General features: G+C 38.6%; 1 protein-coding gene across 1 annotated transcript; it reads left to right on the forward strand.

The window, feature by feature from the left end:
* The first annotated feature begins 10,440 nt into the window (after positions 1-10,440).
* Positions 10,441-12,833, forward strand: LOC134650886 (actin, cytoplasmic A3a). The gene is made up of 3 exons (XM_063505822.1): positions 10,441-10,557; positions 11,334-11,694; positions 11,806-12,833. The coding sequence occupies exons 2-3, from the start codon at positions 11,345-11,347 to the stop codon at positions 12,584-12,586; spliced, it is 1,131 nt and encodes a 376-aa protein (XP_063361892.1). The 5' UTR covers positions 10,441-10,557; positions 11,334-11,344; the 3' UTR covers positions 12,587-12,833.
* Positions 12,834-15,459: the final 2,626 nt, after the last annotated feature.

Below are 15,459 nucleotides of genomic sequence, written 5' to 3' on the forward strand. Positions count from 1 at the left end.
TAGTGAGCTTATAGCGCTCTTATTTTTGTTTTGAACATATCATCGCTCTTATATTAGTCTTAGACAAGCTAATACGCACTTTAGTAAGTTTAGTCTTATTACCTAGTCTTATATATGTATATAAGAGCATTTTATAATACCATTATAAGCCTGTCGCTCTTACAATAACATTTACTAAGTCTCATTGAACTTGAGAGTACCTGGTTTTATATCCACATTCTCTAAGTTCATTTGATCTTATATTAGACTTTCTAAATGCTATTATAAGAATGTAAGACTAATATCAACATGGCATAATACTATTATGAGCCTCTCGCTCTTACAATAACATTTACTAAGTCTCATTGAACTTGAGAGTACCTGGTCTTATATCCACATTCTCTAAGTTCATTTGATCTTATATTAGACTTTCTAAATGATATTATAAGAATGTACGACTAATATCAGCATGGTATAATATTATTATGAGCCTCTTGCTCTTATAATAACATTTACGAAGTCTCATTGAACTTGAGAGTACCTGGTCTTATATCCCCATTCTCTAATTTCATTTGATCTTATATTAGACTTTCTAAATGCTATTGTAAGAATGTAACACTAATATCAACATGGCATAATACTATTTTAATCCTCTTGCTCTTACAACAACATTTACGAAGTCTCATTGAACTTGAGAGTACCTGGTCTTATATCCCCATTCTCTAAGTTCATTTAATTTTATATTAGATTTCTAAATGCTATTGTAAGAATGTAAGACTAATATCGGCATAGCATAAGAACACTGTAAGTACGTACTTTTCTGATCTTATTCAAAGCTATAATAAGATCAACAGCAGCACTTTAGTAAGATTTTGGAGTGATATAGGATTAAGACACTTATATCACAAAAGTGAAGATCAATATAAGATGGTTTGATCTTAAATCGTTTTTGGGAACACTATTGTAAGTATAAGTAAAGCAAGGAACCCTAATTTATTCAACATGGCCATATCATTTGTATTCAGAATGCTTATAAGACTCTAATAGTGCTCTTGAAAAATACAGCTACAGCAATGGCTGACTATCAATACAAAATAAAGAAATAAAATAATTATAAAAATATTCAAATACCATATTTGATTAGGCGCATGAAGTTTGAAGTGTAAAACAGGGTCTACTTTACAGTAAATAAAATTTTCCCATGTGAATACTTACCATAACATAAACACACGATGATAAACAGCACGTTATTATAGTTAACATAATTCATAAACACTTACACTAATATATGTTTGTCACGTTGCAGTTAATTTCACCCGTATATTTTATACATCACAAATAGAATGTTTCAAATCTCTGTGTGAGACTGTGTGACCTTACAAACAAATCAATATAAGCCTATGTAGACTTACAAGATACTTACGTTCGACCAACTTAAGCCTATGTAGGCTTACAAGATACTTACGTTCGACCAATATAAGTCTACATATGTAGGCTTACAAGATACTTACGTTCGACCAATATAAGCCTATGTAGTTGTAGGCTTACAAGATACTTACGTAAAAGCGATATTAGCCTAAGGCAGCTTAATTTAGTTTTGAAAAAGATTACTGTGAGTGCAAACAACATTCAATTAGACTGATATTAGAACGATATTAAAATAAATACTCTTATAAGTTGTGCCCAAATCCGGGCTTAGACGATGATATAAAATCAATATAAGAGCGAAAAATTGTAGTCTAGAGACTGTTGTTAGAGCGCTTTTTGCTAGTTGGGGTGGGGTGGCATATTCCAATCGCTTCCATGCTTCGTAGACATTTTTAACGTTCAGTCCTGTTTAAATGTTTAAAAATGGTTGCCGCGGAAGTGATCCACCCGCAAAATATCCCTTTGTCTTTAGTTACATGTGTATAATTAATAGAGAAAGTTACCGTATCTTATGTTATTACCGTGTACCGCTCCACAAAAGTTAACTGCAGTGTGTATATACTGCACCAGCAAGGTATTCACGCATGCCGCGAACAGCGAAGTTTTTCTATCGCTCTTGCTTTTGCCAGTAAGCCCCAGCATGCACAGAACACCTAGTTAGGTGTTCTGTGGCCCCATGTCACGGTTAAAATGGTTCCCTCGAGCAGTCAACTCGCCTATAATAGCACTCCAAGCACCATAAAACCCTGCCTGGATAAGGCGTTCGTCGCTCTTGTTACGTAGACGACTAAAAATGGCCGTCGTTGCCTTTTACGGCTGAACAACCTAGATGGCGAAGGTGATCGCGAATGATGACAGACGTTAGTGCAACCGTTCGAGAAAGGAAATAACCTCAATGGCAGCAGTGTACGGTTGTAGACTTTCTAGACGAATCTTCTTCCAATGCTCTAAGTCTAAAATAAAGTGGACTGGTCTTTTTGCGTATTTGAATCTCACGGAATAGAACTTGTATCTCAGCCGCTCTACACACCTACCTATGCAATAATGCAAGTAGCTAGTCTAGAAGTCTAGATGGAGATGTTTGGAGGGGAGTTTCGCAGTCGATACAGATCGTGATTAATAGTTGCTGTATTTCTTATTTCTAGAACAACTTTACGATATCCACTAAATAAGATCACCCGAGAGAATCTTGTAAGTGATTACATTGGATATACGACCTAGCCTACATGTTATAAGCTTCTTTGACTGAAATCCCCAAGGTGAATTTATTGGACCGAAAAATCCAGTAGGTCATAGCTAATATACAGCAATTAATTAAGAACGTAATAATTACTGAAATCACCCAAGGGCAGCCCAAGGGATCGGGCTCGTGTTAGATCGTCCAACTCCAATGGGGGAATGGAGATCTATAGAGATATTCTAGGGGTTAATAGTTATATGTATACGACGTATACATACAAACTCGTCCAATAGTAGCTGTAACTATCTGGTTGATCCACGTCAGTTTATCTTCAAGGTAGTTTTAGTGATATTTTCAACATTCTATACAGCTGGCCGGACATCCTGTGATATAGGTAGTTAAACGTTGGAAGACAGACACAAATACATCCACTACACAGACCGGTATAACTCTCACCTCCTTTTCCAACAGTGAATTTTACAACTGAGGGTCAAATTATAAATGGCAGTTGGTGTGGAATGGAATATACATAGTTAAGTGGCATTTGCATTCCGCGCACGCGTCCGTCACATAACCAAGGTCGCGATTCGCAACGCGCATAAGCAATAAAGCAATGCAATCACCAAGTTCATTGGCTTCCCTAGACAAGACATGCGAACTGGAAGACGTCTAAAGCTGGATAGACATTACAGACCCAGGGGTCGCCATACGTCAGGATTTTCCCTGAAATGTCAGGATTTTTCGTCCTAAGTTTGCAAGGTAACTCTTCGCGAATGTCACGGTTTTTCGAAACTACAAATCCACCAGAAAGAAGCCACCTAAAAGTTTGAAGTTGTCTCTAGCTACAACTTCATTTGGTGGCTTGTAGCTACAGCAGATTTTAAAAAACTTCAAGATACGGAGGCCTAATTAAAGAGATCTTAGTGGGGTTTGGAGATATGACCCTCCAGGAAATGTCAGGATTTTTGGGTGATGTCTGGAATCTGGATTGTGGATGTGGATTTTTTCATATGGAAGCTTAGGTAAAAACCCTACCACCTACAACAGCCATTTCTATTGTTTAAAAGATACATCTGTATCCTGGGTATGGTCTTATGCTTCAGTAACGCCTATTTTCCTTAAGGTTCCATCACACAGGCGCGTTTTCCGGCGCAGGCATCAGACAGGCGCGGCCCGCTCACGCCCCGCCCGGAAAACGCGCCTGTGTGACGGAACCTTTAGTGTTCCTGTTCAAGTTGAGCTTAAACGACACAATAAAGAACTCGACTTGGGACTTAAAAGACTCAAATGTTTTTTAAGCGCAGAGTATTAGAAAATAGATTTAGACTCAAATGACTCAAGTTCCTACCAATACTACTATAACAACTATGCGGATGACCTCAAGGGCCGGAAATAAGCCTAATATGATGAATGACAAGCACTAGAAATACTCCAGGTCAAACCTGGTCAAACGGACGGTGCCCTAAAAGGAGGATGCGTCATCGGCCGCGCCACACGTTTATCATGTTGATTCACCACTATATAGGTACTTATCCTGTAAACAAGTAAGGAAAATACATAACTAAACTACCTATATGAGTGTTAAATTATTTTAACAAGATTTTATTTCATTAAAACAGTATTAAATCTTGCAAGCGGCATTTATTTATGAAACCGATTCATCAGCTAGTATTGTAGTACGAATAAGTATTTTGGCTACCTATGTAACCCTGAAAACTTGCTTTTTTTTTAGAACCTTGGCCGCCCCGATATATCTGTTTGACTGTATTACACTAACTACTAACTAGGTATCTAAAATAAACCTAAATATTTAAACATCAGAGCTGTTCGCTGTTTTTTTTACCCTTTAGTACTTATATATAATAGGTATCTATTGCTTTCTTTGCCGTCTATCGTGGGATTCGTGGGTAGGGTATCTAATAGTGCTGATTTATGTACGTACCTACGTAAGAAACTGCAAATGTGTGCAAATATTTACATTAGCAAAAGGTTGTGAAAGTAGTCAATCGTCCTCTAGGTGCAGGGGTGCATTTGTATGGCGATTTCGTCTGCCATCGATTTTCCACACCCCTTGCTACCACTTGCAACGGACTGTGAGTCATCATTTGCCGCCCTAGTACCTATTACATACATATTATTGGTTATTTCTACATATAAATTAAGTACCATTTTTGCGGTTGTTGCGTTTGTGTTGCCCAGTATGGTTTAGACTTAGGATTTAGGAAACGTGCTCCGTTTTATCCGTAATTCCGTACATACTAAAATTATAGTTTGATGAGCCAATTAAGTTACTAGGTTATAATACCTACCCAATAATCAATACATATACTTACATATAATCTCTAATAATAATCCTAATCTTTTTGGTAATAGCTTTGTACAAAAATTACGTACAGTCAAGTGGGATAACTAGGGACAGGAGAGGTAATTTTAGACAATTTTTTTTGACTATGCACTTAATAATCTATTAGCTAGGTAGTTCAAAAAGTTACACTAAAACTGGTAGGTAAATCAGGGCTCAGCACGGTTCCATTTTTATCGACTATCACTAAGCCCGTCACTTTCGCACTTACATACTTGTTAGAACGTGACAGGCATGGTGATAAATGATAAAAATGCGACCGTGCTACTAGGGCTGGATTCAAAGATAAATTGTAAAAAGTATAGGTACTATACTGCTCTGCTGGCAGCTACTTTCATATAATTGGGGAGTACATAATTATCTCCTTTGTCTAACTAATGTTGTCCCTCCTATCCCCAGTTAACCCACATTGACGGTATAAGTCTGACAATTTGTGACAATCGAACTATAATTAAAAACAGAATTTACATAACAAGATTAATGAGTTGATCGTATGCGCGAATCTTAGTCACAATCAAAACATAACATACGAGTGGAAACATTTCAAACTGTGCACGAATTAAATGAAACCGAACACATTTTAACAAAAACATGTCGTTAACGTTAACCAATAAAAATAAAGCACAATACGTATACGTACGGCTTGAGTCACTATCATATGTTATTCGGGTGAGTCATAGCAATTCATGTGATGCAATCGGTCTGTCATTTCAGATATTGTCATTGATGGGTGTCTGATACTGGCTACAGTGATGTAGGGTCAATTGGACAGCTGCGCATGGTATCCTGTCTCTGTAGAAGTCTTTTCGCACGACCTTACGCTGTGCAGCAGTTAGGCGGCCTATCCATTGAGGCGGAGGTGAGCGGAGCGGCATCGGAGGAGCCTATTTCCTTTAAGGTTCCGTCACACAGGCGCGTTTTCCAGGCGGGCCTTGAGCGGGGCGCGCTGCTTTTACATATAAAACGCTCACGCCCCGCCCGGAAAACGCGCCTGTGTGACGGAACCTTTACGGAGAACGGACATGAAGTACTTATTCCAGGAAAAGTCCTCATTAGGCGCGCTAAAAATGGTGGTAAATAACCCAGTGACGATTAATTTCTTATTCATAGAACGCAAATTGAATAATTATAATTAAACTGTTGTAACGCCAAGCAGTAGCAAGTAGTGAGTTAGACACATTCATGGGTCACATTAATATTAACATTATTAACCCAGTTTCCGAGTACTGTAGTAGTTGTAGTTAGGTACTAGTGGCTTTCTACCTCATACTACTACACCCAGCAAACATTTTAAGTATTTTTTCCTAGGCTCGAAGAAGATTTTACCAATTTAAGTAAAAATTACGTCCTAAGTCACCAATTACTTTACGTATTGTACACTTTTACTTGAAAGTCAAAATATAGGGACAATAAAACGTAAATTTCACTTCATAAATACACCATGAAGTCAGGGACTTACGGGTTGAAAATAAGGCGAAATATTAGGTAAAATTTACCTTGAAACCTGACCAATAGGTCAAATCTACTAATAAGGCATTTTAAGTGTATTTGCGACGTAATTATTTCTTATACGGGGACCATGAAGTAACGGACTTAATGGTTGAAAATAAGTCGAATTACTAGGTAAATTTCACTTCGAACCCTGACCAATAGGTCAAGTCTACTAATAAGGCATTTTAGGTGTATTTGCGACGTAATTATTTCTTATACGGGGACCATGAAGTCAGGGACTTAATGGTTGAAAATAAGTCGAATTACTAGGTAAAATTAACTTCGAACCCTGACCAATAGGTCAAATCTACTAATAAGGCATTTTAGGTGTATTTGCGACGTAATTATTTCTTATACGGGGACCATGAAGTCAGGGACTTAATTGTTGAAAATAAGTCGAAATATTAGGTAAAGTTAACTTTGAACCCTGACCAATAGGTCAAATGTACTGGTAAGGCATTTTAGGTGTATATGCGACGTAATTATTTCTTATACTGGGACCATGAAGTCAGGGACTTAATGGCCCAAAATAAGTCGAAATATTAGGTAAAATTAACTTCAAATTCTGATCAATAGGTCAAATGTACTAATAAGACATTTTAGGTGTATTTGCGACGTAATTATTTCTTATACGCAGACCTTTAGGTCGTCGATTTTATGTCGATTTAGTTACTCATTTTAGGTAAATGTTACTTAAAATAGATACCAAATTGCGACTATATAGTTAAAAACACTTGTAAAGTACTATCAATACCATAAGGTTGTGCCGCCATTTTCTTCCATTATAACGGGATACAAAATATGAAATTGCATAATTTAAGTTGTTATATCTTGAATGGTGCCATCGCACGGTACTTCATAATGCTAATATTCAAAATAAAACTATATTTTTCATCGAGTCAATACACTCACCCACACAAATATTCAATTACAACACTCAATTACAAGCAAATATATGCATTTTGATTTTATAAAATGTTGAAAACTTAAATATTTCAAGAGCCCATCGATAGTTTTGTATGTAAACCTAACATACTGCACGAAAGAATTTTCTGCGCACTAGATTTCATCGTTCTTCATCTGCGTAATCGGCCTAAGTAAATTATTTTACATGACTTAGTGGCCGCCATTATCATTGCAAAACTTCAAGTTGTTTTCTTGTCAGACATTTTGTTTCTGAGCGAAAAGAATATATAAGCGTAATGTCTCTTTTTCTCATCATCGCGTCTCATCTAAACATTGCCTCGCAGAGTAATTATATGGTAAAAAATATGTCACCACCACGTCTAAAGGTGGTAAAAATTACCAAATTAGTACATTTCAACTACGCGGCACGTCGTGGCGACGTCGAATCCAAGTCGGAAACATGACCTAATGTTGACCTAATGGTTGTAATCACCAAATTGCCGTCAATAAATACGTCGCCGGCACGTGCTTTTTTTCCCCATTTATGTCGACTCGACGTCGATTCGAGGTGCCTCATTTTGGTCACCTAAATTGTGCGACCTAAAATAGGTGCCTTTCTCGGAATATTGACCAAAAATGTTTGCTGGGCATGGACCTTATGACTTCGCAAATAAAGATTACGAGTTGTTAGTAGGTAAATAAATGCCGAATCATTAGAGAAAGCACTATTTTGGTTTGAATGAGTGGTGTTTTTGGGAACTGTAGTTCTTTACAAATAAATTGGAAACATCGACAATGTGCGATGTGTTATGAGAACTAATAATAAGAGAGACGCCGTTGATTTATATTTTTTTCCTTTAGTGGGTATGTTCATTTTTGACTGTCCAGTGTCCATCAGTGATTGATCTAGTTAAGTCTACACCTACACTGTATATATGTATATATATCGTCAAGTTAGCACCCTTAGTTACGGGTGGGTTAGCGTCCATACTAAACTTATGGTAACCGTAACCGCTCCATATTAGGCTACGGCAGCAGTCGGCAACCTTTTAGCAGCCAAGGGCCACAATAGTAGTTAACGAAGTTGACGCGGGCCGTACTTTGTTAATATTTTTTATGACTTTATCAGACATTGTCGTTTGTCAATATTACATACAAAATAGCCAGCCAGCCTATTATGGATAGCTTTATCCATCTTTATCCACGTGATAAAATAACTGTCACTGTTTAACACCGTGGGAAAGAAAGTGACGGACACCGTTTTATCACGCTGTCACGTAGACAAGAACGACCATCATATCCGTACAGGGAGGCTCGCGGGCCGCAAAAGGGCAAACATGACAGGTTCACGGGCCAGCTGCGGCCCGCGGGGGCTACGGTAACCGATTACCATCAGGCGAGCAGTATGTTTGCCACCGACGTGAAATAAAACATAATACATACTGTACTTATACCTACCTACTACTGGCGTGTCCATGTCGTCCATGTCCAATTGTCCACTTTGAAAAATCCCTCATCGGTTCTATTTCACTTGATTCAATTTAAACCCATGACATGATAGCTTTCGATTATGAAAATAGAGACATGTTAATAAAAATGCGTGTTAAAAATTTAAATGTTTACTGTCAATAACAACCTCGAACATTCGGTATGGATACGCGAATACTAATCAGAGAGGAAGGTCAATAACCCCACACCTTTCGTCAGATCAGAATGTCAAGCAAGATAATAATATGAGCGGCGTTGTGCGGCGGCGGCGTCCACGTCAGAAATGTTTCAGGGAGATATGAAGAAAATACTTATTGCTCGACTTGGCGGGGGCACTACCGTGCCCCAGATTCGTTGCAGATGCATTAGGCTAATCAAGGGAGGAGGTAATCAGAAATTATTTAGAAACTTGTAATTTGAAGTCACCTATTTACACTTGATTTTAAATTTTAATATTTTTAATGCTTGCTAAGTTCAAGTGTCTGATTGAAATTCGGACGTGTTCAACCAATAGGTAGACTTATAAACCCATTTTGATTAGGTCAAATATAAATATTCTTCCGGTTATTAAACCCGTTTGTGTTTTGATCAGTTGACAGTCTTTATTAAACTTATCTACCTTCTTACCCAAGAATTTTGGACACACCAATTCATAAATATTAAATATACTTAAAAAAACGTAATTTTTATGTATTTGCGTAGCTATGAATATTTAAGCCACCTGCATAAAAATAATTAAGTAAGTATGTTGTTCATTTGACAATTTCATTACCGCATCGCAAACTACCGAAGGCACAGAAAGTATGGAGATAGACTATTTATTTATATTTTCTTGCAATTTTTATTTATGCTGATTTCGGCTTCTATAGGTTAATAAAATAAGGGACATTATAGTATCGCTATAGCCTTCTACGCTGTCTGTTCGTTTTTCCGCGGCATAACGACGCAAAGCTCCCTAAAGTCCTACTAGCTTTGGTAATACCTACTAAAAGTACTAAAACTTACACTTACACCACAGGACAGGTTGGTATGGTAGGTGAAACGTGAAACAGTAGACCAGTACAGTTTGACCTCAGTTGGCTCAGTTAATTAGCATATTAGTTATTAGTATATTTAGTTATTAGGTTAGCATTCGAGAAACATATTATTTAAGAGTTTTAATTATTGTTTTACCTCATTTTGCTCACATTCCAAATAACATTAGCAACATATATATTAGATATTAGGTACCTATTTAACAAACCACTTGATATTTAAGTATTTTATGAAAACATTTTCCTGATTCGACCAAGTTCTGTAACAAACAAAAACAAATGCATGACTAAATTCCATGGTAATACGAATATGTACGCATTAAATGTAAAACGTCAATAAAATTCTAGTTATAATGATATTTATTGTTCAAGATCAGTAAGATTGTAAAGGTTGACGCGTCCGCGTAATCCGAGACACGTAAGTTTTTTACACCTATCGTTCGATAAGCACTTACGATCCCTTATCAAGGCACTATCAGTATCAGTGGTATGTGAAAATGCCTTTGCCTTCCTAACCATATATGGTCACGAAAATTGAGCTAGTCAGCCATTGGCGGGATATTAAATGGTGTTGATAGTGTTAATTCTGATAAGAAACGTTTTATATAGTTAAACTCTCGACAACCGCCTCATTTTGCGCGGTGCTTCGCAGGCAACGGTCGTACTTTACTTTATTTATTAAATTAAAAGTAAGTTTAATACACTTTTATAATTACAAAGTTAATCTTCAAAGTTCAGTTTTATTTTACTCGACTTCCGATTGTGGATTAAGTGAATTTGAATTAGATTTTATTTTTAACTTATGTTCTGTGATATATTGATTAAAGTTACATAACGTGGTATAAATACTAAACGTGTGATGTGATATCGTTCGAGTTTACGTTTTTCTATGATTTTAATTTGTTTACCTAGCTATAATTCCAAAGTTGAAATTTTGATTCGCCTTCGCCTACTTTAACAAGAGTAACAAGACAACAAAAATATTTATTAGTTTTAAAAATATCACTTATTGCGATTTCTTTAAAGTGAATTAACTATATTTTAAGTACCGATGTAATTTTGTGTTGTTCCATTTACAATTTCAGCTGCCAAACTAAAACTCTCTTGGCATTTTTTACAATTATTTTTGTGCCGACTTTAAAAAAAAGTGTTTTAACTATAACTGGAATTCCATTAATCAATGCACGATATCACATAAAACCGTTAAGCAAGACGCTTATCCACTACCTTTTAGTATCTTATCTCATCGGGCGCGTGATTGTGAAGTAAAATTTTTCAAGAGATAGCGATACGTGCCTGATAATTTTTTTATTACTAAGTAGATATGCATATCTTGTGACTGGTAACAAAACAATTTACGTCATTACTCATTACGTAACATCAGATTTTAACCACAACGTGGAACCAAAGAAGAAAGTCAAGAAAGTCTGTGAATTTTAATTTATGCATTTTCTTTCTATTATAGACTAGTCCAAAATGTGCGACGAGGAAGTTGCTGCGTTGGTAGTGGACAATGGCTCCGGCATGTGCAAGGCCGGTTTCGCCGGCGACGATGCGCCGCGTGCCGTGTTCCCCTCGATCGTGGGCAGGCCGCGCCATCAGGGCGTCATGGTCGGCATGGGACAGAAGGACTCGTACGTCGGCGACGAGGCCCAGAGCAAGAGAGGCATCCTCACCCTGAAATACCCCATCGAGCACGGCATCGTCACCAACTGGGACGATATGGAGAAGATCTGGCACCACACCTTCTACAATGAACTGCGTGTGGCGCCCGAGGAGCACCCCGTGCTGCTCACGGAGGCTCCCCTCAACCCCAAGGCTAACAGGTATGTGTTTCGCTTACGCTATAGAATGCTCGCCGCTAAGTTATCTTAATTCTTATCAGCTGATAATTCCCTCTGAACGCCGTGCTAACGAATCGTTGTTTTCTTTTCCAGAGAGAAGATGACCCAGATCATGTTCGAGACCTTCAACACACCCGCCATGTACGTCGCCATCCAGGCCGTGCTCTCGCTGTACGCGTCCGGTCGTACCACCGGTATCGTGCTGGACTCCGGCGACGGTGTCTCCCACACCGTGCCCATCTACGAGGGCTACGCGCTGCCCCACGCCATCCTGCGTCTGGACTTGGCCGGTCGCGATCTCACAGACTACCTGATGAAGATCCTCACAGAGCGCGGCTACTCCTTCACCACCACCGCCGAGCGAGAAATCGTGCGTGACATCAAGGAGAAGCTCTGCTACGTCGCCCTCGACTTCGAGCAGGAAATGGCCACCGCCGCCTCCAGCAGCTCGCTCGAGAAGTCGTACGAGCTTCCCGACGGTCAGGTTATCACCATCGGCAACGAGCGATTCCGTTGCCCCGAGGCTCTCTTCCAGCCCTCGTTCCTGGGTATGGAAGCTAATGGCATCCATGAAACCACTTACAACTCGATCATGAAGTGCGACGTCGACATCCGTAAGGACTTGTACGCCAACACCGTGCTGTCCGGCGGCACCACCATGTACCCCGGCATCGCCGACCGCATGCAGAAGGAGATCACCGCTCTGGCTCCTTCCACAATGAAGATCAAGATCATCGCGCCCCCAGAGAGGAAGTACTCCGTATGGATCGGTGGATCTATCCTCGCCTCCCTCTCGACCTTCCAGCAAATGTGGATCTCGAAACAGGAATACGACGAGTCCGGCCCTTCCATCGTCCACAGGAAGTGCTTCTAAGCGTCATAGTAAGACTGTTCCTAAGTTATGATGCCCTACACCGAGACCCAGAACGGGAGGCTCAAATTACGCTTGTGATCTTTATTTAAGTACAGTATTTAAATAGGATGTAAGGTATCGTAATATGCATATTACGTAAACTCAGCGAAGCATGTTCGCTCGTTTTTGACAAAGATTTTTATTTATTGTTACGTGACTAACCCAAGTCTTTTGTAATAAAAGATAATTTATATACCGGTATAAACAAGCATTTTTCTTTACTTCGCTCCGCCAAACTATCTTGAACATGCAGTAAACTAGGTATAGGTCCATTATGATGACTCAGGATACTAGTATATGTTAATGATGAGTCACAAAAGGCACACTGTCCAGTTGGGTATCTGCTGCTGTGTATATGTACTTAGAAACTTAACCAGTAACGTTATAAAAACGTAAAGAAACTATGAGGCAAAAGAAAGTAGATCACTTGAGATAACGTGTCAATAATTTCTGATACACACCGAGGCGATGCGCCCGGCAGATTTGAAATAGATCTTCTTTAACGACTCTGTTTTAAAAGTCAAATCAGTTTTCTACTTTATTAGTTAAAAATTTGAACATTAAATTAGCAATATTAAACTTTTACATTTGCATTCAGTATATTTGCTGGAATACAGTTATACTTAAAGTTATTGACTCTAGCTGATGTCTTCAGTCAACAGGGGCGCTCTCGATACTTTTAATATTGCTAATGGAGAGGAGAGGCACTGTTTGTTGGGTGAGGCACATCCATTTAATATTTCCTTGACCATTGTCCAGTCATAATTTTATTTCATTATGTTCGTACACTACCGTAACCGTTACCATACCATACATATACCGTTGTTTCTCCAGGGAATACCTTCATTTTAATAGGTAACAGTTACTTTTGATGTAATTTTGGAATACTCCGATTGTTGACCTAACATGCATCGCCTCAGATATAAGTACATATAGTCTCGCGTGAAGTCGGGTCGTAGTTCAATGACAAAATAACTACGGATACTAAAATCCAGGTCAGTTATGTAACGTAGGGACGTGTTTACAAACGTAACCCATTTCCGGATGACATTGATAAAAATAAAAATATCTGACCTATTGTGGAGTTAATGAAACACCGTGCCAAACCGTGCCTAATATAATTAGATCACCGACACACCCACGCCGTGGTTCCGTCTGGTGAGCGCGTGACGTCACGGACTTATTTCTGGAGACGCTGAGAACGCTACGTTACGGATGGGCCGGCGGTACTACATAGAGAACAGTGGATAGGTATGCAAATCTCAGCTGACGAGATAAACATTACCTCGTAGTACCCATAGCCACTAGCCGGACAAATATGAATCATACGGAAGCTTGAGTAATCGACGACTTAATCATAAAGTGAGCAACACCGGACGAAACTGAACGGGATGTTAGCGTGAGTTCGTTCTGTGGCTGAATTACTTCGCAAATTTTCGCTGGCCGCTTTCTCACGCGTCTTTCGATTTCTAAACGGTAAAAATTTTATAATGCCAGCGATACAAATTACAGCAGTGATCAGACGGCGTTCGGGTGTACTCCCTATCCTCCCACACATGCATAGGTACGAGTACAGGCCACCCCAGCTGCATGGCGACGCGAGGGTCAAGGGCGCAGCGCTGCGCACGATCGATTCCCCTCCCCTTCTCTCTGGACGCCCCCACAATGCGTCTGCTCGACTAGACATGCGTTCCTTTTAGATACCTGCAAACAAAGTTACATCTTATATGCTCTGCTTAGGGCAGCTTCTAGCCTAACATGGAATTGACAAAGATAATGCAATCTAGATATAGAATATTGCAGTGTTTTGCGGTGCATTTCGTATGATAACTGGATAGCAATGTTCAGGATTTAGGCTGTTACAGCCACCTGCAGTGGTCGTTATCATGTTCGATCTACATATTTAACCGGATAATTCCGATATATGACTAAGTTTACAGACTCTAGAATTGACTCTAGATAGTTAATTTAATAGAAACAAATCACCCACCTACGTTAACATGACCGAAATTGGACCAAAAGATCTTTACTTTTGTGTTAGTCACAAATCAAATCACACCAAGGTTCTGCAAATACATGAATCGAACATCAATACAAATGAAATCATAAGAATGGAAACAATGGCAATACAAGTCGATTGAAATTCTGTCCGTAACACCAAGTTTCCTTTACTTAGTCTGAATCATTGTGTATGTGAGAAAAATAATACCAAATATAGGTAGTCATTTCGATCGACTGTTTCTACATTTAATCCTTTAAAGGGAAATGAGTCTAATGCGCTTACAATAATTTTTATCACTTAGGTATGTATAAACCTATTTATAAATTATTATTTTCTGTTATACGTATCAAATCCGTTACTTAAACCCTATTGGAATGTTATCAGCTATCACGTAGGTAATCGAATTTTAGGAAGTAATTAAACGTTGATAAAATATACCTACTCATTCGAATTCATTTTAAACAGGCAGAGAAGTCATGATTTTTTTCTGATACTTTGCCGATTGCCGATGACTAAAAAAATAAATATGTATCTCATTTCTGAGGAACTGCTGAATAAATACTAAGAAGCGTTAAATAATAACCAAGAAATGAAGTGTGACGAGACTGTGGTGGTTACTCATCGTCGTAGTACGCATGCACCAGTGAGTCATCTTAAAACGACCAAGACTACAGTACCGTATTTACTAAGTATATAATTATAAGTGTCTAATTTTAATACAATTCCCGTCCTCGTTCATATAACGAAACTTTTGAAACCCGATTAGGAAGTTTGTAAGTTACTTTTAGTAGTATGTCAGTGCCACCAGCAGACGAACCTGCAGAGCAAATTG

Source organism: Cydia amplana, chromosome 9 (genome assembly GCF_948474715.1).
Source record: "Cydia amplana chromosome 9, ilCydAmpl1.1, whole genome shotgun sequence".
In the NCBI taxonomy this organism is placed as follows: Eukaryota; Metazoa; Arthropoda; class Insecta; order Lepidoptera; family Tortricidae; genus Cydia; species Cydia amplana.

What these genes read in the sequence shown, in the direction of transcription:
- LOC134650886 (XM_063505822.1), top strand. Translation starts at nt 11,345, where the DNA reads ATGTGCGACGAGGAAGTTGCTGCGTTGGTAGTGGACAATGGCTCCGGC. An exon ending in CTCAACCCCAAGGCTAACAG is followed by an intron (nt 11,695 to 11,805) that starts GTATGTGTTTCG and finishes TTTCTTTTCCAG; the next exon opens with AGAGAAGATGACCCAGATCA.